Source organism: Oryx dammah, unplaced genomic scaffold (genome assembly GCF_014754425.2).
Source record: "Oryx dammah isolate SB20612 unplaced genomic scaffold, SCBI_Odam_1.1 HiC_scaffold_2, whole genome shotgun sequence".
Lineage (NCBI taxonomy): Eukaryota > Metazoa > Chordata > Mammalia > Artiodactyla > Bovidae > Oryx > Oryx dammah.
In genome coordinates, this window is record NW_024070186.1 from 27754572 (window position 1) to 27781007 (window position 26436).

A 26436-nucleotide genomic window follows, 5' to 3' on the forward strand; every position below is an offset into this window, starting at 1 on the left:
TCAAGCAGAAACCACTTTTATTGGGATGGCTTCGTTTGAAGAAAAGGAAAAGAGACAACACCAAGAGACAGACTCTGCTAACAGAGGCGGGGGTAGCCAGGCATCTCTGCCCCATGCTGTGCAGAAAGGGGGGGGCGGACCCCGGTGCCCCCATCATGTCACTCATTCCTAGAGACCAAGATCTGCTCAAGCTTCAGTTCACCTTTTTGAATACTTGCTTGCAGACCACACCCTCCACTCTCATCTCCTGAAACAAAAACAGATTCTTGTTATTGGCCAAAGCAAGGTCACACTTGGGGCTCAGCATATCCAGGGGCAGGAACTCTGAAAATACTCCATGACTGCTATTTTTCCTCAAGAGTTGGTCTGAATGAGACAATTCCTTGGAAAGTCAGATGAACTGGGTCAGGGGATATCAGTCTTGGCTATGCCCTCTAGATAGAGCTGGCTGGAGACAGATGTGGCTCAGAGCTAACCAACAGGACCCTCGGATGCCTCCTTCCTCCTACTACCCTCAAGGAGCCAAAAGGCTTTAAGAATGCCAGGCCTGAGCCCAGATCAGAGACTGTGCCCATATTTGCAAGAAATCAGGGCCAGAAGCAAGGCTCAACCCCTAAAGGGCTCAGCAGGTCACTGAGACCAGGGCTGCAAACTGGCATGGTGGTTCCAAGCTCCAGCTGCACACTGGAGTTACCTAGGGAGTTTGAAAAATGCCTGGGTCCCAGGCTAGACTAGTTATATCAGCATTTCAGTGGGTGGAGTCCTGGAATTGCTATATTAAAAGCTCCCAGGTAATACTAAAATGCAGCAGGGCAGCCCCTGCTGAATGTCGCCAGCAAGAACGACAGCACAGTGTTTCTACACCTTCCAAGTTTTTTTTTTTTTTTGGCAGGAGGCTGGAAATTTGAATATTTACGTAACATCTCCTAATTTTTAAGTTGTTAGCTGAAAAAGTGTGAAGCCCATGGATGGCCAAATAAAAGATGCCTGTGGCCCCTACTGTGTAACCTCTGGCAAAAAGTCACGGAACTTTTGAGCTGAAAGGGCTGATGAAGATCACATAACCCACCCTGATTGCTCTGCAGCTGGGGAAGTGGAGGCTCAGGGTCAGGTCAGGCATTGCAGCCCAGGCTATTAAGCTGCCTCTGAATATGATGTCCTTGTGCCTCTTCTTAGGGCACACACGTCCTGAAGCTCCTGCAGACCCTGATCTTGGCAGAAGCCCTTTGTGGTAGGATGGTGTTTTCCAGATGAGGTTGAGGGAAAGAAAGCAGCTCCCCAAAGTACCTGGTGAGTCAGAATAGAACCCTGGTCACCTGTATGTGGCTCCTTTCTCAGAACACAGAGTTCCAAGGGAGCAGGAGTGATGGGAGGTCTCTGCTCAGAGGGCAGGTGGTACTTTAGACCCCTAGGGGCTAAGGCCCCTACTCTGGATGCGGATGTGCTTTCTCCCGATAATGATAGCATAGACATGGCTTTAACCAGCGGTTCCAGGCTGGAGGACCAGGTGAGGGAGTGGCCCACACCTGAGCCAAGAAAGGCTTCTCCTCTCCTGACCCAGACTGTTGAGACTGTGAGCAGATAGGGTAGAGGGTCCTTGGACATAAAAGAAACCATTTTTGACTGAAGCCATTTTGTGATCTAATGCCTGCCCTCGAACAGGTCTGAGTAAGTAATGATCTTAAGGGAAGTGAAGAAATGCAGGAATCAAGGAAAAGCAGTCAAGGAACTGTGATAAAACAGAGGCTGAGTTCCTTCTCTGGGTTCTGAAGGAACTAATGCCCCCACTCAGGTGAAGGATGGACATTTTCTGACCCTTGTGACTTCCATCAATTAAAGCTTGGACTCTGTCGACCTTTGCCCCATCTCAATGCTGAATTCTTCTCTGCTTAAGTCCCTTCATGAATACGCATGAGCCCTTGGCTTAAAACTTTCCCCAATTTTGCTGTTTGGGAAGACATGGCTTTCAGAAAAATGCCCAGTGTTCTTCTTACTTGCTGCAAGTAATAAATCCTTCCTTCTCCCAGCCTGTGGCTTGGTGGTATCTTTGGGCTTGACACCCACCAAGAGGTGAACCCAGTTCTGGGGTAACAAGATCATGTCTTGAGAAGCTTAGAGAAGTCGCCCTGGTTCTGGCTAGCCACAATTTGGCATGGTGAAAACGGGTATCATTTGGGAGCACATGTAAGTTCTCTCATCTTCTAGCTGTGTTACTGGGATGTGAGCCTCCACGTCGTCTCCAAAAGAAGAATCATAACAGTACCTGGCCCATATGCTTGCTGAGACAATGGAAAGAGATATGGAATGCTGAAGGTCCCACATCTGATGGTTAGCAGATGTACCTCCTCACCTCCCTCTGATTGGACAGTTGGGTCAGCCCAGACCTTAAACACATTGCTCTGGTTTTAAAATCACTCAAGCATCTTCTCCAGGGCCTTGGAAGAGAAGTTTCAGAGCAAAGCCAAGGCCCAGACATGGTGCATTCTTCCAAAGTCCACTCAGGCCCCAGCATGACCAGGACCTGTGGGGTCCAGCGTGGCTTACCCACCCACCTTCCCGACCTCCAGAACCTACCAGGTGTAGCTCGTCACCCTCAATCCACTGGGTCCAGCCACGTCCCTCCTTCTCGCCCTTCTGCACACACTCCAGCTTGTCCCCATCCCAGCTCACCGTGGTCTGCCAAGGCAAAAAAAATACAGTTGTCATTCTGGAGCCAGCAGCCCCTGGGCTTTGGGGTAGGGGCAGCCCCAACCTTGAAAACCCAGGGTGCACTCAAGTCAGTTTCATTAGAGAAATCTACAGCCTCGTGCTCCTTGCCCATCACATGCAAATCAGTTTTAAAATTTACAAAAACCTTCATAAATGTAAACGGGTAATTAGGAGAGAAAAGGTCACTGGGGTGGGGCTGACAGTGCAAAGGCTGAGAATGGGGCTGGGGTTGGCACGGATGAGGAGCATGCTCAGGAAGCTCCTCAAGATGGGTTCCGTGTCCGGTTCCAGGTTCCAGGGGACCGCAGTGGAGAAAGAGGAGGAAGCAACTTGTCTGCCCTTCTGGTCAGGCCACCACCCCCTACCCCCTACCCCACCTTTGAGCTCTCACATCTTCCCTGAGCCTCGTGTGCCACCTCAGGTACTGGGCGTGCTGATGGCTAGACAGACAGCAGGAGGAGGCCCAGTCTCTGCACATGGATCTACCCAGAAATACAGAGCTGGGAGTGCTGGAATTTAGACGGGAGATAGCCCAGAAGCCCATGGGCTAGACTGGGACCTGTGTGCAGTAGGCGTCTCCCCTATCTGCAGCTGCCCACCTCCGGTCCATTGAGCTCTGCCCTACCCCCTGGAGAGGTTAGAACCCCATGTGTCCCTTCACTGTGAGGCTCTGAGCAAGTCCATCGCTCCTCTGAGCCCCAGTGTCCTCATGTGTCACATGAGGCGGTCAGAGGCCATGAACTCAAGAGGCCTTGGCTACACAGAGGTAAGCTTCTAGGATTCTTGTGTTCCTGCCCTGCTCAGCTGAGAAGACAGTTAGCAATTGCCTGAAAAGGATTTAGGAGAGCAGGAGGAATCTGGGAAGTGGGTGTGGAGTGAGGGGTGCACTCCCTACGGGAGGACCACCTGCCCCTTCCTACTCCACCCCGTCTCCAGCCTGGGTTTGCTGATCTCTACCGCCCCCTACTGTTGGGATGAAGCCTGCCGTGAGAGGCGGGCACAAAGGGGACGGGTGGAGTCGGTGTGTCCCCAGTTCCACCCAGGAATCAAGCTGCCCTCTGCTCCCGGAGCCCAGAGGGCGAGGGGCACGGGAGGACTTGAGGTGAGAGTGGCTTCTCTCCCTGGTCCAGAGATCACTTGGGGCACATGTCCAGCCCCAAGCCAGAGGGAAGGTTCCACCTCCAAGTCAGAGCAGAATGAACATCTGAGGATGTGGGTGTAGAGTAAAGGCTACCAGTGACCTCAAGCCATAGACAGGATGACCGTTCGCTGAGTGCCTTGTGCACACCCAGCCTGTGAAGGGAAGTGGGGACTGAAATCAACTTTAAGGAGCTCATAAGAACACTTGGCCTCCTCATCAACTGAGCTGCTCTTCATGTTTATTCACAAGTCTCCCCTGCATACAGAGGACTCCAGATGCACCCAGAGGCCAAGAAAGAACCATGATACTCAGTTACAAGAGACACACTTTTGTCTCCACTGGAAACATTAGAGCCAAGGAGCATATTCCTACCCTCCGTCCTAGAAAATGCAAGAAATGCTCAAAAAAGATCACAGTAATAAAAAGAATATTGTAATCTTGCTTCTTCAGAGATAATTACTCTAACATTTTGGTGCATTTCTGTCCAGTCTTTTTTTCTCTATGTATGAAAGTTGAAAGTGTTAGTTGCTCAGCTGTGTTCCACTCTTTGCAACCCCATGGACTGTAACCTGCCAGGATCTCTATGTATAATGTTTTTGTTTTTAAAAAAGTGGGCTTCCCAAGTGGTAAAGAACCTGCCTGCCAACGCAGAAGACATAAGACACGCCGGTTCAGGGTTGCATCAATTATGGTTTTGTACCCGTTTCTTTATTTAACAGAAGCAATTTTCCACTTTAACAAATATTCTCCATAAGCATTATTTTAATTGTTATGTAGTCTTTAGGAAATGGATACATAATTTGTAAGGCCCAGCCAGCAAAAAATGAAAATGAAGACCCCTTTTTAAAAAGTGATTAAGGATGGTAAAGGATGGTAAAGAACCCGCCTGCCAATGCAGGAGATGTAAGATCTCTGGGTTGGGAAGATCCCCTGGAGAAAGACATGGCAACCCACCCCAGTATTCTTGCCTGGAGAATCCCATAGAAAGAGGAGCCTGGCAGGCTACAGTCCTGGGGTTGCAAAGAGTCAGACACAACTGAAGCGACTTAGCAAGCACGCAAGAATTTTAAGACAGTGACAGCAGAGCATTAAACCAAGGGAAGGGCCCTTCTGGGAACAGGAGCCTGTGGAGCTGCCTGATCACAGGCCCATGGAAAGCAGTCCTGGCAGTATTTCCTTGTACATGCACCATTATTTAACCTGTTACCTCTTCTTGGACATTTAGGTTATTTATAATCCTGTGCTACTATAAATAAGACTGCCGTGAACACAATGTTTTGTTAGAATAAATTCTGAGGCAAAAAGGCTTGCATGAAAGAGTGAGCATACTTTTAAGGCTTTTGATAAATATCACCACCTTGATCTCCAGAAGGCTCACCTCTGCTTCCCTTCCAACATCAATTTCAGAGAACAAGCTTGAAAGAGATGTTCATTAATGGTAAAGCAGGCTTTGCTCCGGTGCTAACACGTTACCCTTTCCAGATCATTTGGCATCTTTTAATAGGGACCATTTGGATATAGATAATAAAAATACCTTATCAAAAGAATGATGGATGGTGCAATTTCAGGCTTCATGATAGATCTAGGGATTCAGGAAGTAGAAAGCTCTTGGAGTGTAGAGAACTCTTTGTTGCTGCTGCTGCTAAGTCACTTCAGTCGTGTCTGACTCTGTGCGACCCCATAGACGGCAGCCCACCAGGCTACCCCGTCCCAGGGATTCTCCAGGCAAGAACACTGGAGTGGGTTGCCATTTCCTTCTCTAATGCATCAAAGCCCTACAAATCAGACCCTCAGAGAGAAGGATCCCAAACACACAAACGCTATGTCAGTTTCCACAGGAGGTACTTTCTCAGCCTAGAATTCTTGTTGACTCTTGACCCTGGTTGAGTTAGGCAGAAAAGAGACCAGTTCTTGTCTGTATTGAAGATACAGGAGGGGCTGAGCTCAGAGAGGTTAGGTGACTTTCTCAGTGTCACCCAGCTAATGAGGAAAAGAACCTGGGCTGGAACATGGGCCTTACATGATGCAGTGTCCTCTTGTTTCCCAGCTCATCCAGGGTACCCAGCAGATGTCTGGTAAATTTTGAGGGGCTGCAGAGAAAACATGGGCATTACGCTAAGACTCTGAGCAGCCCCCAGAAGGAAGACCCTTTGGTTCAGCCCAACCATTGCTGGGTGTGGGTGCTGTGCCAGAGTTGGGTCCTGAAGACCCATGCCCCTAAGAGACCACCACAGAGAAGGGGGGACAGGGACATGCCAGGTGGTTATAGCTCAGTGTTGTAGGTGCTGGCGTCAGGAGAAGCACAGAGGCAGGAGGGCCCTCATTCTCGAGGAAATGTGACTAGCTTTCTAAAGCGGGAAGGCATTCCAAACAGTCATTACAGACAAGCAGGCCAGTGCTGAAGGAGGGCGAGGTAGACAGGGTCATAACTCTGGACTGTAACTGCGACAGTTATAGTGGCCTAGAGCGCGTCTTCAATGCCTCCTGACGCTGCCTTTGCCCTCACACAGCCCCATGGCTCTGGTCTGCTGGTGGAACACTCACCAAGTGGCCAGAGAGCCTACTGGGCCGTCCTCTGGGTTAAAGACGCTGGGAAGCTCAGCTCTTGGTGTCTGTCTCCCTCCCATGCTGTATCAGGTTGACCCAGTATTGTCAGCAAAGAACACATTCCCTGGAGTTGAGCTGAGCTGTGGGGAATGATCCTGGACAACAGGAGGAATCTCTCTGAGCCTTGGGGCCCTCATCTATAAAAGAGGGATTCACAGTACCTTCTGTGGCAGACTGTTCCATCAGGAACCCCGGTGGGTCATATGATGTTCACATCCTTGGGAAGACCCCTCCCACACTGATTCTGGCTTTGGTGGTGTGAGTTGCTTTGGCCAATGGGACAGCAGGAAGCACAATACAAACAGTGCTTTCAGAAGCCCTGGGGGTTCACTGGGGGCTCATCATCTCAGGATCCTCCCTCTTGGGATGGAGCTGCTGTGCTTTAAGGAAGTGCAGGCTATTCTACATGGCATCTGGTCCCATCACTTCATGGCAAATAGATGGGGAAACAGTGACAGACTTTATCTTCTTGGGCTCCAAAATCACTGCAGATGGTGACTGCAGCCATGAAATTAAAAGACACTTACTCCTTGGAAGGAAAGTTATGACCAACCTAGATAGCATATCAAAAAGCAGAGACATCACTTTGCCAACAACAAAGGTCCCTCTAGTCAAGGCTATGGTTTTTCCAGTAGTCATGTATGGATGTGAGAGTTGGACTATAAGAAAGCTGAGTGCCGGAGAACTGATGCTTCTGAATTGTGGTGTTGGAGAAGACTCTTGCGAGTCCCTTGGACTTCAAGGAGATCCAACCAGTCCATCCTAAAGGAAATCACTCCTGAATACTCATTGGAAGGACTCATGCTGAAGCTGAAACTCCAATACTTTGGCCACCTGATGTGAAGAACTGACTCATTGGAAGAGACCCTGATGCTGGGAAAGATTGAAGGCAGGAGGAGAAGGGGATGACAGAGGATGAAATGGCTGGATGGCATCACTGACTCAATGGACATGAGTTTGAGTAAACTCCGGGAGTTGGCGATGGACAGGGAGGTCTGGCATGCTGCAGTCCGTGGGGTCACAGAGTCGGACACAACTGAGTGACTGAACTGAACTGAACCGAACTGAGGCTCTTCTATTGGAGTGAAAGACCACATGATAAGCTCCAGAGGATGAGAAAAAGTGATCACTGTAGGAGAACTGAGGCTCCTCAACCAAGCCTTCAGCTGAATGCCCTCATATGAAGCTGCAAATACCCAATCAAGCCACAGAACCATGAGTGAGAGTAAATGGTGGTTGTTTTAACGTATTACATTTTGGGGTGGTTTGTTAAGTGGCTTTGGATAACGACAAGACCCACTTTACCAGTTTATGCTGAGGATGAGAGAAAATATACATAAATTGCATAGGGCCTGTGTATGGGGCCCTAGGTAATTGTGATCATGACATCTAGAACTTAGATAAGGGTGGGATTCGCTTGTCAAAGTTGAACAATAACTAAAGCATTTGTTTCTTTTTTTTTTTAAAGCCTTTCTTTTTAAAGTTGGAGATTAGAGAAGTGATGGACAAGCTAGTTACCATGGCTTAATGTTTCAGAAGCACCTTCCCTTCCAGAAGACTTGGATCCAAGAGGAGACCCTGCAGGGTTGCCTGCTGACTCGGGTGCCCGGGAGCCCTGTGATGTCTACTTCCCCTAAAATTTAGTTAGTCTTTGTTTAAACAGAAGACCTATTTGGAGACTCCCCACTGACAGCTGCGGTGGTTCTGAAAATGCGATTGAGTTCTCCCACTTTGCTGTTCCCTGTTCATACTTGGTGGACATGGATTTTTCTTTTTTAAGCTTTGTATCCTGTGGGAATAAACCAGCCATTTCCCACAGGAACAGATTTGTCCTAAGAACAGAAAAGGGGTGGGGAGTCAGGGAGGAGGGTGATCCTCTACAAACGCATAAGAGGACAGAAGGAAAGGATGTTGGGAAATGGGTGGGTAACAAACAATGGTTGCTTGTTTTTATATGACACAAAACATAGCTTATGATAACAATCTTTCCCGGAACCCAAGGACTTCTTCTGTGACCTCCCTCTGCGGTGAGCAGCCACCTTTGGCACATCAGGCAAAGCCTGGAATGAGGCTCAGCTTGCACTGTGAATACAGATCTGAAAGGGTCTTTAAGAGGTCATTCAATTCAATTTCTCAGCTTGGACACTCATCATGGCTTAATCCTGTAATCAGGGTCTAGTGGGGCACTTTTAGGCAAGAGGATGTTCCTGGTGCTTTTTAAGAGGCACAGGAAGGCAGGTGCCAGTGGGAGCTGAGGTGGGTATGGTACAGATCACAGAGACAGTGTGGTGTCCCCCCACCCCCACACCATGGGCTCTGGGGCCCCACCTTGGAACTGAAGCCCAGACAAGTCAAGGACAAGGGGAACGTATGGCCACCTTCAGCTCCCCTCCTAACAGTAATTCTCACAGACCACCTGAAGTCTGCAAACGAGCTGCAGCCCAAGGCGGCTGGTTATAAAGCAAAGCCGGTCCAACTTTTTTATTAAAAACTAATAACCCCCAATACTTTGTCCTTGTCAGCAGCTTTCCCAGAAACACATGCACCAAAAGATGAGTGAAGACAGACAGTCCTCTGACAGGGGACTGCCACTTCAAAAGTCATTATCCAGTTCCCCTGACCACTTAGAAACCCAAGCTGGCATGGAGGTGACATAGAAAACTCAGGTCCCCCAAGCAGCCTGAGGAAGCTGGTTCCAAGGACGCCTTGAGGCCTCTCACTGTCTGAGTGACCTGTACTGGGAGTGACAGACCATTCCCACTAAATGGACCCAGTGACCTGGCATGAGCCACAGACAGTGAAATTTAACTTAGCTGCTAAGAATTTATAACGATCCTTAGAGCCCCAAACATCCACTCCCACAAACAGGGGGATGATGGGTCAGTGGTCCTTCTGCACTCACCCTCCTAGCTCTGGGAGGCCTCTGCTTGGAGGCCTAGGGCTGGACCTGATTGCCTCTGTGGTTCCACAGCCAAGTGCTAAGAGGGGAGGTCTTGTCCATGATTGGTTCTGCCTGCAAAGGCCAGAGCCCTCCAAAGCCTGTGCTCTTTAAATTTAAGGGGAAAATTGAAAATCCAGACAGTGAGTAGACACTTTCTATACGTGATGTGAATGGATAAATGATACAAATTGGCCATTCCTCCTGGAGTTTGGTGCTTCACCTTTCGAGGGTTTCTGGGACAAGGAGGATGTTTTTAGACTCTAGTATTGTTAAATATGGAAGCGGGAGGGTAAGAAGGACAGGGAAAGTAAATGAGAACCTGCCAAGTGCTGGGTACGGTACTGGGAGCTTTACAGCTCAAGCTTTACAGCTGATCACAATTAGGCTTGTTAAGTAACCCGCCCAAGCCATCTCAGGGTTAGGGGTTGAGCCATCACTTGAACCCATTTCTTTCTGGCTGACTCCACGAGCTCCCCTGCCCAGGAGGCCAGGCTGGGTGATCTTCTGATCCATTACCAGGGGGCTGGCAATGACTTAAAATGAGCACATTCAGGGGAAAAGCCGATTCATTCTAAAAACAGGTTAAAACTAGATTAATAAGATCTTAAAACACGAACAAGTAATTAGGTACATAAAAGCCATTAGAAGCAACAGCTACAGACCTGTAAAGCCACAGTAGGCCTTCGTGGCATGGACAAATGTGATTCCAACACCATGAAGAAGCCAAGAGCAAATGATACCGTGAATCTTAGGACAAACAAAACAATAAAATGTTAAATCTTGACAAGTCATTTTAAATAGTCCTTAAAAATTCCAGAAAGTACCCAGGATTAATTTTAAAACAACAAACCATTAGAGAGCTCAAGGTCCCGTGAGGCCAACGTTCTGAGGAAGAGGGAGTGAGGCTGGAGAAAGTCATGGGGTTCCCATGGGACTGGGCTCAGTCATTCCAGGGGCTCAGTGCTGAGGATGGCCCGAAGTCTGGACTGGACCCAAGCTCTGCCATGAAGCATCTCAGCCTGCAGGGAAGGCAGACATGCCAACTAGCACCAATGCCTCCTGTGTCCTGTTTGCTGGGCACTTCCTTGTGGAAGTAATAGCATCCTGCCGTTACTGCCATCATCATCATCCCCCCAAAATCAGGAACTGAATACTCACTGCATGCTGGGCAGGGTATTAAAGTGTGGGTCATCTCAACACTTTGGCCACAGGATGTGAACAACTGACTCACTGGAAAAGACCTGATGCTGAGAAAGACTGAGGACAGAAGGAGAAGAGGGCGACAGAGGATGAGATGGTCGGATGGCATCACTGACTCGATGGACGTGACCTTGGGCAAACTTTGGGAGATGGTGAGAGAGAGGGAAGCCCGGTGTGCTGCAGTCCATGGGACTGCGAAGAGGCAGGCATGACTTGGCGACAACATATCTGATTTGTTTGATTTGATTAACATATGTGATTCCCTAAACCTCTGGGGCAGGGATGCTTCTCCCCAGTTTGCTTATGTGGAGACTGAGGCTTTACAGTCACTCAGCCATTGGGACTTCCCTGGTGATCTGGTGGTTAAGAGTCCACCTTCCAGTACAGGGGCCATGGGTTTGATCTCTGGTCAGGGAACTAAGATCCCACATGCCCTGGAACAACTAAGTCAGGGCACTACAACTAAAGAGCCCACTCGCTGCCACTAGAGGGCCTAACGAAGCCAAAAATAATAGATAACTTTTGAAAAAAGGTCCCCCAGTCATGAAGTGGGGAGATGAGGTCTGACCTCAGAGCGTATGCTCTTGGCTACTGGGCTCTGCATTTCCCTAATATAAGCTGACCCTTGAATGAACAATAGGGTTTTGCATCACAGCTCTGTGTAACCAAGGGCTTCCCTGGTGGCTAGACAATAAAGAATCTGCCTGCAATGAGAGGCCGAGGTTCAGTTCCTGGGTTGGGAGGATCCCCTGGAGAAGAGAATGGATACCCACTCCAGTATTCTTGCCTGGAGAATCCCATGGACTGAGGAGCCTGGCGGGTTACAGTCTATGGGGTTGCAGACTTGGACACGACTGAGTGGCTAACAACTGTCACTTTTCTGTGTAAGTGAACAACATTCAGCAAAGATAGGTTGCACACCAGCCTCACATGCTAGAAACAGAAGGCAGGGAAGGTGAAGATTCTGCTCTAAAGAGCTCACAGACTATTGAAGACAGACAGAGAATTCCTGCAGAACGGCAAGTGCTGCTAGAGGCAGGTGATGGTAACTGTGGAAGTGGGAGGGCACCTCATCTGACTCTGAAGTGGAGACAGAGGTCCATCCGGGAAGGCTTCCTGGAGGAGGTGATGCTGGAATCGACACCAAAAAACATCAAGAGTTAGGTTAAGAAAAAGAAATTGGAAAAGAGGAATGAGGGAATTTCAGGCTAAGAGAATAGCTTGTACAGATGCAGGGAGCTCAGGGGGCTGCATGAGTGAGGCTTCCAAATGGGCTTTGCCTGGCTGGACCCTTCCGGAAAGATACCCCTCAAGGAGACTAATTCAGCACCTCCAACCCCAGAATGTACCAGCATCTCTTTTTTCTCACTTCACAACTTTGTGGCTCTAACCCGCCAAACCTGGTACAATAGAAAATCTAAATATTTGCCTATCTGGCAGGCAGAGTTGGCTCTACTACTTGAGCAGGTACAGGAATTGGTTTATTCCCAAGTCCACCTGCAGTGGGGGTGGAATAAAGGAGGGGCTGTCCTACCAGAAGGTGCTCAGAGAGTCTCAGAAGAGCAGAGCCTACTCGGGGGAGGCCTCATCTCTTCCATGGGGACTTCTGGCCTCTATTTTTTTGTTTATCTTTCAAAGCAAACAGAAACAAGCAATTCCCGGAAGATAAGAGACAGCAACTCAGTAACCAGGGAAGGTCAAGCAGGTCAGGATGTCTTGACAAAGAATTCCTTTGAGTCTATGATACTTTTATCCACTGCAGGATACCAGCCCCCACCTTAGCATCTAAAACAGAGAAAATGCACAGTATTGTTTGTTGACTCAACAGAATAAATAAAATGGCAGAAAACATTCTAGGGGTACTCTTGTAAATTTTCAGGCAATGAAGACCCCCTTTTTTTCTTTTACAGACAAGCTGTCCTAGGCAAGGGGCTTCCCTCGTGGCTCAGATGGTAAAGAATCTGCCTGAAATGCGGAAGACCCGGGTTTGATCCCTGAGTCAGGAAGATCTCCTAGAGAAGGGAATATCTACTCACTCCAGTACTCTTGCCTGGAGAATTCCATGGACAGACGAGCCTGGCAGGCTACAGTTCATGGGGTCACAATGAGTCAGACACGACTGAGTCACTTTTACTTTTTCATCCTAGGCAATGTGGCTGTTTGTTCTTCCATAAATTAGCCTCATAGAAACAGGTTAGTTTCCAGCCACTTCTCCCTTACTCTGAACACACAGCCTGCCCATTGCTCCACAGGAACATCTTGCTGCCACGGATACCATTGCCATTGAACCTGGCAGACTGTGTGTGAGGTCTGGCCATCAGGAAGCAACTTGTCTGACCTAGCTGGGCACTGGTCAGGGACCCAATGACAGCCTTGGACAGAGGCTGGTCTGGACTCCAATCCATCTCCACCTCTTTCTAGCTGGGTGATCCCAGCTATTTACCTTTTGAACTCTTCATCTGCAAAATGGGGCTAATGAGTCCTGCCACAGAACAAAGCCATCAGGAGGAAATGAAACAAGGGTTTGGAAGGACTTGTTTTAGAGCTGGACTCTTCTTAGCTCTTGGCCTTGCCCTCCATGCCCCTGTTCTCAGTGGGTGTAAAGAGGCAGGTGCCCCTGCAGCCCAGCCTCTGCACATGTAACCTACTAGCTCTTCTCTAAGTGGCCAGGTTCTCTTCACACAATACCACCTGCAGAATTTGGCTCCTGGAGGACACAGTTTATAAAGTGAGCGAGTTACTGATAACAGTTCCTACTGATGGAGCAGTTGACTGCAGGCTTTCCTGCATCTAATCCTCTTTGTGAAGCAGATATCCCTTACTTGATAATTATTCCCATTTCACAGACAAGTGAAGGCATAGGAAGGTGAAGTAACTTGCTAAATGACACCCAATTTGTTAAGCGGCAGAGATGGGACTCCAAAGATGAACTGAACCGATTATGAACCCCAGGCCCTGCCATGAAGGAAAATGAACTGTGGACAAGCAAGAGTTTAGAGGAGGGCCAAGAACAGCTACCCTCAGCCTGGAAGCTGCAGATCTTGGCCAGCAGGGCAGCCTCCACTGCCAGGGAGAATAAGATGAAAGCCAAACCTCTCACCTCCCCTACCAATCCCATCCCAGGACATCACAGCTTCCCTGGGGGACACAGCATTTGAGACTGCAAAAGTCTCACAGGGAAATTAATTCAGAGCCCTGACCCCTTAACATAACAATGCTTCCATCTTTCTCTGGTAACAACCTGAAGTTAGACAGCCTGGATCTAAATCCTGGCTCTACCAGCTAGCTCCCTGATCTCAGACAAATGATATCTATTCCTTTCTTATTAATATTTCCCTCAGTCTAGGAAGAATTTTGGCATCTTTATCATAGAATTGTGAGGATTCAAAGAATTAATGCATAGAAAATGTTTAGAATCCATATTACCAACACACATTAGCTAGCTTTTAATGGCAAGTAGATCTCGTAGATATGGTGAATGATGACCCCCAAACTGTTTGAGGTTCCACTGTTTTTATACTCATTTCATAAACACACTGGAGCTAGTTGTGCCAGGCACTGGAGATACAAAGGTGTGGGCCCCACTGCTCAGCATCTCAAATGCACTGAGCATCACAGGCGCCCTGGGGCAGCACTTGCAGAGAGGGACAAGGAGGCAGAGGGGAGGAGGAGGGGGATGGGGAGTCAGGATGAGGTCTGCGGAGCAGTTAAACCTGGCCTGGTCCTGACCTTGAGTAAGTATCCTCCCAGGGAGAGGAAGCAGGGGACTTATCCCAGGGAAGAGTGCAAAGAGGTGCAAAAGAGGATGGTATGTGCAAATGGTGGGATGGGGCTAAGTGAAAGGTGTGAGGCGAGTGTGGGGCTGGAGAGGCAAGCGCTGCCACATTCTGAGGTCCTGAATGCTGTCTGGATTTTGCCCATCAGCCCTGGGGAGACTCTTCGGATTTTGAGCTGGGGAGTAGAAGCGTGATCCATTTCTCTTTTTATTTAAAAATTTTTTTTGCCCATTCCACTCAGCATGTGAGATCTTAGTTTCCTGACCAGGGATTGAACGCTTTCACCCTGCATTGGAAGTGCGGAGTCTTAATCACTGGACTGCCAGGGAAATCCCCATTTCCCTTTTCAGAATGTGAAGGATGGTGGAAGGGAGATTAGTGTGAAGATACTGGAGTAATTAAATGAAATCCTTCGTGGAAAGTGCTGAGCCTGGCACATACTAAGTGTAAGAGATGTTAACTGTTATTATTATTACAGGCAAGAGATACTCAGACGATGGTGAAAGGGGAGAGAGAGATTAAGAAGCAGAATCTATGGAACTTGTGGATGGGTTGTCCATAAAACACTTTCCATTTATCTTCACAGCAATCACTTTCATGGCTACACAGTGGTCTACGGAATTAAAAGCTCACAGTCACTCTAAACACCGGCTGTCCCAGGCATTTAGGGACAATAGCAGGAGGCAGCCTGTTGTGTAAACCACACAAAGTTGGGAGTCAGAGGTCTGAAGTTGAATCCTGGACTATGGTTAACCAGGAGTGCGACCCTGGCAGGACCATGGGCCCCTGTCTGTTAAAAAGAAGAGTACCTCTTGGCTCTAGGATTGTTGGAGGACTGAATATATAATACATTATACATCAGGCACTAGGGTGGAGCCTGCCGTACATAGCCCTCAGAGGGTGGCTCTGATTCTATGGGCTGTTGAGGATTATTACTGCCCAGCTTCTACAAATTCCTTTGTACAAATATTAATAGATACAGCCTATCTTCTGAATGATTTTCCTGGAATGTAATTCCATAAGTGGGATCTCTGAGTCAAAGAATAAGATGATTTTTCTGACTCATTGCACACTGGACTCCCCCCACCACCCACCCTCCTCCGCCCCATCCCTGGCCTGCCCTGCTCATTTTCTGAGTGCAGAGCCAGTTTTACCGTAAGGTTGGCAAAGACCGATTTTGCAGGCTGGGTTCTCCCCCCCCCGTCCTGACTTTATGTTCTTCACACTCGTCTTGCTTTATACAGCTTTCCCCCAGACTATGTTGTCCTTGGACCCTCAGGTCAAGAAAGAAAGGAGGGAGGGAAGAAGGAATCTAAGCTATTTGCATATTATAGGAAACAAGCAGAGTCTTTAGGTATTTAACCAAAATAAATGTGCTCTTATGGTAGAAATTCAGGTGGCATGAGGTGACCTGGGGTTCCTCTTTGAGGACAAGGGGTGGTGTGTGTGAATGTGTGTGTGTGACGCTCTAGCACAACACCATTTATACAACACAGACAGCTACAAAAATGCTTCCCAGGGAGGAAGCTTTTGTGAATCAGGCACAGTCTCTGCTGTCAGAGGAGCTTCTAGTCAACTTGAAGTCATACAGGAATAAATCCCCGAGCCCAGGTGAGATGTCTGCCAATGCTGATTTCCAGGCAGACTTCCGTGGAGAAAGGGGAGTCATGTTTATAGCCTCTGGGTGCCTGGAGGGGGTTTCCCAGTTCCAGGCCCTGTGCAGATAGGCGTCTGGGTTCACCTGTGAGGGCCTAGAAATCCTGAGTGACTGGGGTGGTAAACCAGCAAAAAGGAGGCTCCCACACTGAGCACACAAGCACAGAGTTTCAGCTGTGTTTAGACACAGTGTTCAGACCTATCTGGGACTTTTGGAGGTGGGTACAACAGGGCTGAAGGTGAAGCCCTGGATCACTCCCAACACCCTGAGGCTGTCCTTCTCCCCTTCAACCCACACTCCAGCCTCTCATGTGGGGCCTGCCTTGGATGGGTGGCCCAGGGAGGTGGAGCTCCAGCTCTGCCTGCAGAGACTCATCTCCAGGCACCACACACCCTCTCCCACCCCCTCAGAGTCCTTGTGGGCTCAGCTGCTGCTTGAGATTAGTCAGAAACAAGAGCCCAGCACTAGCAGACCTCCAAGCTTTAGTCAGAGAATAATATTCCAACTCCCACTGTGTACTCACCATACACCAACACTGTGGTAACCGCTTAGCTTGCATTTAGCACACTGAATTTTGTAAAGTATCTTCCACCTGATGTGCTCTTTTAGAACCTTGCCACATCTGCACTGAGAGGCAAAGTCCGTGTTCCCTTCCTTGGGAAGATGGGTGGGCCTTCGGGACTGCCTGAACCAACAGAGTATGGCAAAATTCTTTCTATATGACTTCAGAGGCTAAGTAGATTATAAGAACGTCATATACTTCTCCTTTATTCTCTTGGCTCCCCTTTTCTTGGAACCCAGTTGCCATGTTGTGAGGAAGCTCAAGCAGCCAGTAGAGAGTGAGTATGAGTGAGCCATCTGGAAAGTGGGCCCTCCAATGCCTCACAGATGTGGCACACAGCAGGGACCAGCCTGCCTTTTTGAGCCCTGCCCAAATTGCAGATTCATGAAGAAAATAAAGAACTGTTATTGCTTTGGAGTCTTGGAGCACTAAGTTTTGGAGTGGTTTGTTACATAGCAATAGAAATTTGTGATAATTCATCACCACATAGTTTTCACAACAATCCTATCAGTGATACTGTTATTATCTTTGGCTCCTGTTTACAAATGAGAACACTGAGGTCCAAAGAGATAGAGTATGTTCCCAAAGGAAACATAGCTGGAGGGTGGACCCAGGATTCAAATTCAGGTCCATCTCAAAGCCAAGACTCCCAGTTGCTCTGCTGTATCCTGCACTTGTCCAGCTGCACACACTGTTGGTATCGCTTACTCGGACCCTGAGTCACAAACCATCGTGGGCTGCTGCAAGTTTGGTGTCTCCAGGCATCCACATGGACTGGAGGGCATCTCTCCACTTTCGTTCAGTCCCCGTAAATGGGCACCCTTAACTCCAGCACACTGAACCAGGAAAAGAACATCATCGGATCCTGGGCATGGGCCAGCCCACTTCCTCATTTCTCTTTCTTAATAGTTATCATAAGCATGCTCTCTGAACCCACAGCATCAGCATCGGTCAGGAACTTGTTAGAAAAGCTCTTGGTTCCTACTCGAGACTTCCTGAATCAGAAAATCGGGATGTGGGGCAAGTTTAAGTTTGAGAACTACTGCTCTAACTCCTATGTGGTTCTTAACCTATGATCTGTAGGACTCTATGTCACAAGATGTTTTAGATGCAAGCAACAGGAAAACTGCAAAATGCTTCAGGGGAAAAAGAAAGGGAACATACTAGCTGGTTCAAGGACATGAGAAGTCTCGGAATGGTGTTGTATCAGGAGTTCCAGCAGCCCTCCAGTGTTGTGGTTTCACTCTCCCTCTCTCTTTCTCGGTTATTTCTGCTTATCTACTGGCCTCATTTTATTTTTTCCTTCAGTTCGATTTTTTTCTGCAGCCATGGAAGGTGGCAGGAAACATACGACTGGCCCAGTCACACACACAGTCACGGGACAGGCCACAGGACACTGTCATGGCCCTGGTTTAAGGTGCTCAACCCAGGAGAGACGACGTACTGGGATTTGAAGCTTCACCAGAACCCACAGGTAAGTAGGGGTCATTCCCACGAAAAAGAAGGTCCTTCTTTGGGTGGGTAGCAGAGCAATGTTGATCAGAAAAACAAATAGTTGTAATCCTCCAGTAAACATGTGGCCATCACAAGAACACTGCCTGTAGGCCAGGGTCTCAGAGGGATTTCCCCCTGCTTGTTGGACATAGTATAGTGGCTTCACAAGGCCCTATTTCCTGTGCTACCGCCCTAGTCCTCAGAATGTGCTGTGAGCCAGGTGGAGCGGCAATCACAATGCCCATTTAGCAGATGTGAAAACAGAGGCAGTGTGTTCAGTCATTCATGGTCACTTTGTTAACTAAGTAAGAGGGGAGGATTCAAAACCAGACGTCTGACTTTAATACCAGCACTCCTTTCTCCACACCCCCAAGCCTTCTCACCACTCTCTTCCAGGTTGTGATGAGGGTCACAATAAGGAATTGAGGTGCTGGTCCTTAGCAGAGCTCCATGAAAGATTTTGTAATGTAGAGTGTTATAAACAGACAAGTTGGAATCCTTCCTCTGCCACCAGCTGACTGAGTGACTTTGGGGTAAAAAGATTCCTCACTTGGGAGCCTCAGATTTCCATCTGTAAAGTGGGCATAATGTTACTTACCGAATAGCATTTGTTGTGGGGACCAAAAGAGAAAAAAGTGCTAAAATCATCAGGGGCAGGCATGGCACTTCGTAAGGATTTAGCACATGTTATTTCCCTTTGTTCCTAACAAAACCCAAAACCTAACAAACAAGTGTGATTCTTGAAAGCTACTTTGTGAATTTTATTTGGGTTGCTTTAATTCTCCTTTTTGTAATCCTCAAAAGCATGCTGCAGACACTCATTTCAAAGGTCGAAGAACTTTAGCTAAGACATGAAAGACACTCCGTGTTTCCTTCCTGGAAAGGACCCAGCCAAATGCTGGGGCCCTGATCTGGGCAGGGGCGGCTCTCAGAAAGCTCTCAAACCCAGTGGCATTCTCAGCTCTGCAGCCCAGGGAGTGAATTCTGCCATTGACATCGTGTTTTTGTTTTTTTAAAAATAAGAATCAAAGAAATCTGTTTAATGAATCAAGAATAGGATCAGAAAGCTGGCAAAAGAGTTTAAGCCAAACTGTTAACAGAGGTTTGGTAGATACTTAGATGCATGAATGGATGGATGAAAGTAAGTCAAGGAGGGAAGGAAATGAAACATGTAAGTGCTGATATAGAAAGATGCTGAAGAAATATTATTGAGAAAACAATGTACAAAGAGGTAGATCTTTTCTTTCTTCCCTCCTTTCTTTTTCTCCTTCCTTCTTTCCCTCCCTCCCTCCCCTCTCTCTCTCTTTCTCTTTCTGTCTTTTCTGGCTTTTGGTAGAAATATTGACCAATTTGGGGGGAGCTTCCCAGGTGGCTCAGTGGTAAAGAATCCGCCTGCTATTGCAGGAGATGTGGGTTTGATCCCTGGGTCGGAAAGATCCCCTGGAGAAGGAATGGAAACCCATTCTAGTATTCTTGTCTGGAAAATCCCATGGACAGAGGAGCCTGAAGGACTACAGTTCATGGGATCGCAAGAGTCACAACTTAGTTCACGAACAACAATTAACCAATTATCTACTCAATAGCAACAGAGCTGCTGGCTTCTATATTTGAGGAAGATTTTGGGACAGACCAGCCAGAAACAGTACCAGTGATTACCTGTGGGGAGTGGGAACGAGGCTGAGTAAGGAAGGGGCCTTTCCTTCTCAGTCAACTTTCTCCTGTGCTGTTTGAATTCTTTTTTTTTTCCTTTTACCATAAAAACAGACAGCAGCAACAGAAGGCTGGAAGCGGAAGGCAGGCTCTGTGGAAGAGGTCATCCTGAGTTCAAGGCTGGAGCTGGAAGCGAGGCCTCTGCCTGGGAGGAAGAGCCCGCTCCTGAGTGAACAAAGCTGCAGTTTCCCTGGGGTCCACAGTGGGATGACAAATGGCTTTTCTGCCACCAGCACACAGAGCCAGGCTTCTGGCTGAGACCCTGGCCGAGGCTCGTCTTCTCCCATAAAAGCAGCTCGTGCCGGGGGAGCTGGAATCAGGAGTCGGATTCTTTGCACTGAGGGGCTCCTTGGCCTGGGTGTGGGGAACAGTATTTGAAGTGAAGGAGCACTTCTCTTTTGGCAGGTCCCCCACTCTGCCAAGGCCTCCATCTGCTAGATTCAATAAATAATATTGGTTTCAAACTGGGCCTGCAATTTCATTTTAATGGATAAAGGCATGAAGGAGGTGGTGGAGAAAAGCTGGACCCAGGCTTGACACATTTCCACCAAGATGACAGCCCTGACTGCTTGCAGTCATGTAAAGATCTGAACAGAACAGACTGGAAATGTGAGCTGAGTGATCCTGGGCTCCATAGATCTGAGTCCCTCCACCCGTCAGCCTGGGGAGAGACCGCAGAGCCATTTCAGGTGGTGCTGGACATGGCTGCCATGTCCAGAGGGGTCCAGGAATGGGCTAAGCCATCCGGTGGCACGTGGCCCTCTACACTGGGCCTAAAAAGTATCGCTGAGTTTTTTCCACTTTTTTCTAGAGACGCAGTTACAGACAGGTCTCTTTTCTCCAAAGTGGTGGTTCTCAAGGTTTAGTTCAACCAGAACCACCTGGTGGCTTATCAGAACCCAGATTGTAGGCCTCGCCCCCAAAGCTCCTGATCTGGGAGGCCAGGGGTCCGGCTGGAAAATCTGTTTTTCTAACAAGTCCTCATATACTGCTGCTGCTGCTGATCTCAGCTCTGGAAACCACTGCTCTCAGGAACACACAAGGCAAACAATGATATATGGCTGTTTGATCCTGGACGTCAGGTAATGGAGTGGGCAAGGGCTGGGGAAAAGTGGAAAAGGTCCCATCAAATGGGAGCAGCTGCGACCATGTTCCGGGTATCTGCGTGGCACAGAACTAAAAGGGCACCCAGCATTTTCAGCAGTCTTGATTCTGTTGGGGTATGAACAGCCAGGATTATGGATTTTTCTATGATATAACAATTTTTGGCAATCACTGGCAATTGGCTCTGAAATTTGTCAAACACGGTACAAGCCAAACAAAACACATCTGCAGGCCAGATTTCATCCTCTGGCTGCTGTTCTAGAAGACAGATAAGGTTTCCAGGGAAAGAGGCAGGAGCAGAGCTCTCTGGGCCCTTTGGGGAGGATGGCAGCCTGACCACGCCTCTTCCAGGCTCTCTGGTGCCCATCTAGTCACCTCCAGGCCCCCTACTGGGGCCCCAGCACTGCCCTCTTCTCTAGCCACACCCTATACTCTGGCCACATGAAGTCTCTGCAGACTGCACCTCTTTCCCTGATAAAACCCCTCATAGCCAGGCCTTCTCTGACCTCTGGGCCTAATTCTTACTTGTCCTTCAAGGCTCCCCATGGCTCCAGGGGACCCTCCTTGACCACTGCCTGCTCCTCGCCCTACCAGCTCTGTGTTCCCCGTCCACTGTGCTTCCACCACTGCACCGGGTGGTAAAGGCCTGAGGATGTGTCTGGCTCCTCCACTGGCCTGGGTGCCTTTGTGTTCCCAGGCTGAGCCCAGGGCTGGTGTGGGACAGGTTTGAAATAGCAAGTACCAAGTGCTGTTGGAGAAGACACTTGAGACTCCCTTGGACTGCAAGGAGATCAAACCAAATCTTTTAGGATTGACCCTAAAAGAAATCAACCCTGAATATTCATTGGAAGGACTGATGCTGAAGCTGAATCTCCAATACTTTGGCCAGCTGATGCGAAGAACTGACTCATTGGAAAAGACCTTGATGCTGGGAAAGACCAAAAGCAGGAGGAGAAGGGGATGACAGAAGATCAGATGGTTGGATGGCATCACTGACTCAATGAACATGAGTTTGAGCAAGCTCTGGGAGAAGGTGAAGGACAGGGAAGCCTGGTGGGCTGCAGTCCATGGGGCTGCAGAGTCAGACACAACCGAGTGACTGAACAATGATAAAAACAAGAGCTATTCTCTTGGCCTTGGTTTTGTTCTCATCACCTTTCTGTTGTCTGCCCATTTCCTGCCTATCCTTCAAGCCACTGCTGAGACTCCACTTTCTGTGGGAACAGCTCCTGACCTCCCAGACCTGGGGGTCCTTCTCTGCCTGTCCCTCCCCGTCAGCACACCATCTCAGTATGATCGGCTGCTTTGGTCTGTTGCCTTCATTACACTGAGCTCCAGGAGGGCAGGACTCCTGTGTGATTCATGTCAGTAACACGAGGGCTGCAAAGATAAACACCAACGAAATGCTTGTAGGACCAAGAAAGGAATGAACATAATAGGTGAGAAATGAGCTACTTGTAATGTGCTGGGGAGAACATGTTAGAATGAGGCCAACTGATGCTGAGAACTGGCTTCCTCCAGCCACAGCTCCTCCTGCTGGGTGCAGAGCACGGGGAGCAGAAGGGACATTATCTTTGGCAACCACCTTGCTCAGAACCCCTGGGGGCCCTGGCCTGGGCTATGTGGCCTCTTGCAGGCAGCTCCCCTCCATTCACAAGCACCAGCCTAGATAGTTGCTATCATTGTATTATCTTGCACCCTCCCCTAGCCATGCTCTTCCCTGTGGCTACCCAATCCGACTGGACAGCTGGGAAGAAGGACTTCTCTGCAGTCAGGGGCCAAAGGAAGGCTGGAGCAGAGGGCAGTCCATCTTCTCCATTCGCAACAGCAAGGTGAGTGCCTGCTGTCTACTCGAGAGGGGGCCTCCCTGAATCCTGAGACAGCAGACGTGACCCTGAGTCTTCACCCAATGTCACTGAGTTTGCCCAACTGCTGGGCTCCCTGATCTGTTCATCTATGGCAGAACTAATGGCTAAGAAAAGAGGGTGGCCAAACCCCTCCCTCCCTCCCTCCCTCCTACCCACCTTCCCATTTTCTGTTACAGTAACTTGTGACATCACCACCTCTGGAACTCCTTCTGGGATCCCCTCCTCTGGTGCTTCCCTTTGTCACCACTGATCACACTGTGTTCTGACTCTCTGTGCATCTATCTCCACCACAAAGACTGTGAGTTCCTGGACATCAGAGATTGTGACATGTTCCACTGGGTCAGACCACATGCAAACCCTCCCTCGGCCGCTTACTTAATCCACCAAGGTCACACAACAAGAAATCTTGCCTTGGTTTTCTCGTCTGTAAAATGGGGTTAAAATCAGTGCTGTGAAAATTCAGTGAGTTGAAATAAAACAGGAACAGTACTTCAGCACTCAGTGAGTACAGGCATGCCTTGTTTTATTGCACTTCGGAAATACTGTGGGTTTTTATTTTGGCCATGCTGCTGGGCATGTGGGATCTTAGTTCTCCAACAAAGGACTGAACCTGCATTGGAAGTGCGGGGTCTTAACCACTGGACCACTCGGGGAGTCCCTGATGATATTGCGCTTGTTAGATTGAAGGTGTGTGGCAAAGTCGCATCAGACAAGTCTGTTGATGCCATTTTTTCAACAGTGTTTGCTCACATTTGGTCTCTGTGTCACACTTTGGTAATTCTCTCAGTATTTCACACTTTTTCACTATTTGTTATGGTGATCTGTGATCAGTAATCTTTGACAGTACTATATTGCAAAAAGATTACAACTTGCCCAAGGCTCAGATGATGGTGAGCATTTCAGTTAAGGCATATACACTGTTGTTTACACATAATATAATTGCAAATTTAATAAACCACAGTCTAGTATAGCCAAAAGTTTTATATGCACTGGGAAAAGGAAAACTCTGTATGACTCGCTTTATTTCGATGTTCATTTTATTGTGGAGACCTGGGGCTGGACCTGCAATCTCTCTGAGGTCTGCTTGTATTAACTAGTATTACCAGATGATCAATAAATGCTTCATGCATTAATGGATGAGAGTGGGAATGAAAGAGCAAAGATAATTAGCCAAGCAAGTATAAGCCAGCACATTCCAGAAGTGGCAGTGACCCAAAATAAACAGAGATGCTTGCTGTGCCTTTTAAGTACCTCAGGAGTAGGCTGGGGACAAGGACCGTTCTCATATTCGGTTCTAGGCAAGGAGCCAGGGACCAGACCTTGGGCAGTGGTCAGACAGGCAGGGCCCCCACTTTATCAAGGCGGACTCGGACTGAAAGTCTCCTTTCCCACTGTGAGCTTCTTTGAGGATTAAGAGGCCTTGGGCGTTTAGAAGCATGACCTGACATTTCACTACAACCACAGTGTTTTCTCCCTCCAGTGGCCTCTCTGAGGATCCGCCTTGCCAGCCACCCCCTCTTCCGCCACTATTCCGAGTGTAATCACTGACTCCTGATCCCCTTCAGATGAATCAACAAGTCAGGAAGGGTGAGTCATCCTGGCCTGGGGCTCTTTATCCCCAGACACTGGCATTCCTTCAACCACAGTCAACCAAAGCCCAGGCACAGGGTTCCGCAAAGGCTACCTACAGAGGAGCTTAGCCCAGAGCAGGAGTCTGGGCCTCAAAGTCCCACCTCTTCAATCTCTTTGCCCGGGAGCCTCAGTCATTGAGAAATATGGGGTTAGTAATCCCTCCTTCACTATGGAGTAAAACAGCTGGCACAGTGCAGGGCATGGAGTAGCCCCTCAGTGAAGGGTGGAAGGGAACGGGGAAGAAGAATGAGGAGAATCTCATCAGGAAGCAAGGCAGGCCCCTAGGTCGGGACCCACAACTGTGAGAGCGAGGCCGACGGCATCCTGACCTCCCAGCGACCCCCAAGATGTTGATGGAGGCCCAAGGCTGACCTTCCGGAGGCAGCGTGGTGGCGCTAATTGGGGTCTCCAGGTCACCAACTTCCCACCCTTGTTTACCGGTGGCTTACTCCCCTCCTCCACTGCTGCTCCTTCCGGCCTGGGCTGCAGGGGCATTGACCCACTGAGTAGGTGCTGGCTGCGGGGTTCAAAGGCAGCCAGCCGCCTGAAAGCAGTGGGAGATAGGGAAGGCACTGGCCGGGAGCCAAACCCCAGTTTGGGGATGAGGAGGGGCAGGTCAGAAGGCATAGGTCACAGTGCCCCCTGCTCCCTAAGGTGACTTCATGCTCTGCCATGGAGAAAGTTTACACTTGAAAAAGGTTGCCTATGTTTGGTCTTGCTTTCCTCCCTTCTCTCCTTCCTCCCCCACGCTACGGTACAGAGTCAACAGATTTGCCTGGAATTCCTGCCCAGCCCTGCCCTAGCTGTGCTACCCCAGGCACATCTCTTTGAGACTGTTTCCTCATCTGTAAAATGGGCATCCTCAGACCTCCCTCAACGGTTGTGATGACTGGATGAAGTCAAGCATATAAAGAAAGCATTGGCTCAAAGCCAGGACATGGTAGCGAGTCAACAGGCCACAGCTTTCCTGTTACTGTCTGGTTAGGATGTCAGGGGAACTTGTGAGTCAGGTGCCTGCCTACCTTGGGGCTGGGAGTTGGAACATCTCTGGCCCCTCAGAACACAGGGCCCTCGCTCCCCTCTGGGATCCCCTAGCCCCACCTTTGTCAGGAACCCTGGGAAGGAGATGCGCAGGCAAACGCAAAGCCTCACCATGCACTTGCGGTCGTCTATGCCCGTCAGATCCTCCTCAAACTCCTTCCCAACCTGGAAGTCCATGATGTAGTTCCTAAAAGTGCTCAGCGTGCGGATGATCATGTGGTCGCCTTCCTGCACGATCTCTTTGTCTGGCTTCAGCAAGTTGGCGATTTTGCGCAAGGCCACATTGACATCTGCAGAGAGTGCCCGGGTAGTGAGTGGGCTGAAAACATTTAGAGAACTGCTGCCAAGGTAGTGGGGCGCTACGAGCCTGCCCCCACCCCCGCCCCAAGAAAACCACTGGAGTTCCTTGCTCGATTAACACGGCCTCTGCGTGCAGCTGGCTTGTCCTTTTCTTTCTTTCCTTTTTTTCCACAACAAAGTTTTCTGCCCTATGCTAAACCTTTGAAAACAAAAACTAGCCAACCAAGCCCAACTTTTCTAATGAAACCCTCCACGTCGAGAGCCAAATATCAGACACTGACCACCATGAACCCTAACAACCCCGGCCCCGTCCGCGGCCCGGGTGCTCTGGCCGGCGGTAAGGCCTAAGCGAGGCAGGCAGATGGGCGGCCGGCTCGGAAGGGCGCGGGGATCCCACCCTCAGACGTCTGGCCGGGCGCCCGGGCAGAGCGCGGCGGGCAGCGCTTACCCAGCGCGCGCAGGTACTCCTCGAAATTCTCGTTGGCCAGCATCTTCCAGTACCCGGTAAAGTCGACCGGCATTTCGGGGGGACGACTGGGGCCCGACGGGGACCGAACGGGCCGGAGTAGATGTGGGCAGGCGGTGCGATCTGGGTGGTGGGCGGCCCGGAAATGTGCGTCCTCCGCAGGCAGGGGGCTCTTGGGGCGGCGACAGCTGGATTGCAGGCGCGCACAAAGCCGGCGGGAGGATCCAT

The 26436-nt window shown here is 49.2% G+C and overlaps 1 protein-coding gene across 1 annotated transcript; it reads right to left on the reverse strand.

Annotated features, from left to right (window-relative positions):
• Positions 1-26436, reverse strand: RBP1 (retinol binding protein 1). Its single transcript, XM_040233779.1, is given in 5 exon segments — positions 1-247; positions 2575-2676; positions 25554-25732; positions 26191-26382; positions 26385-26436. Coding segments are annotated over 5 exon segments (579 nt in total). The 3' UTR covers positions 1-193.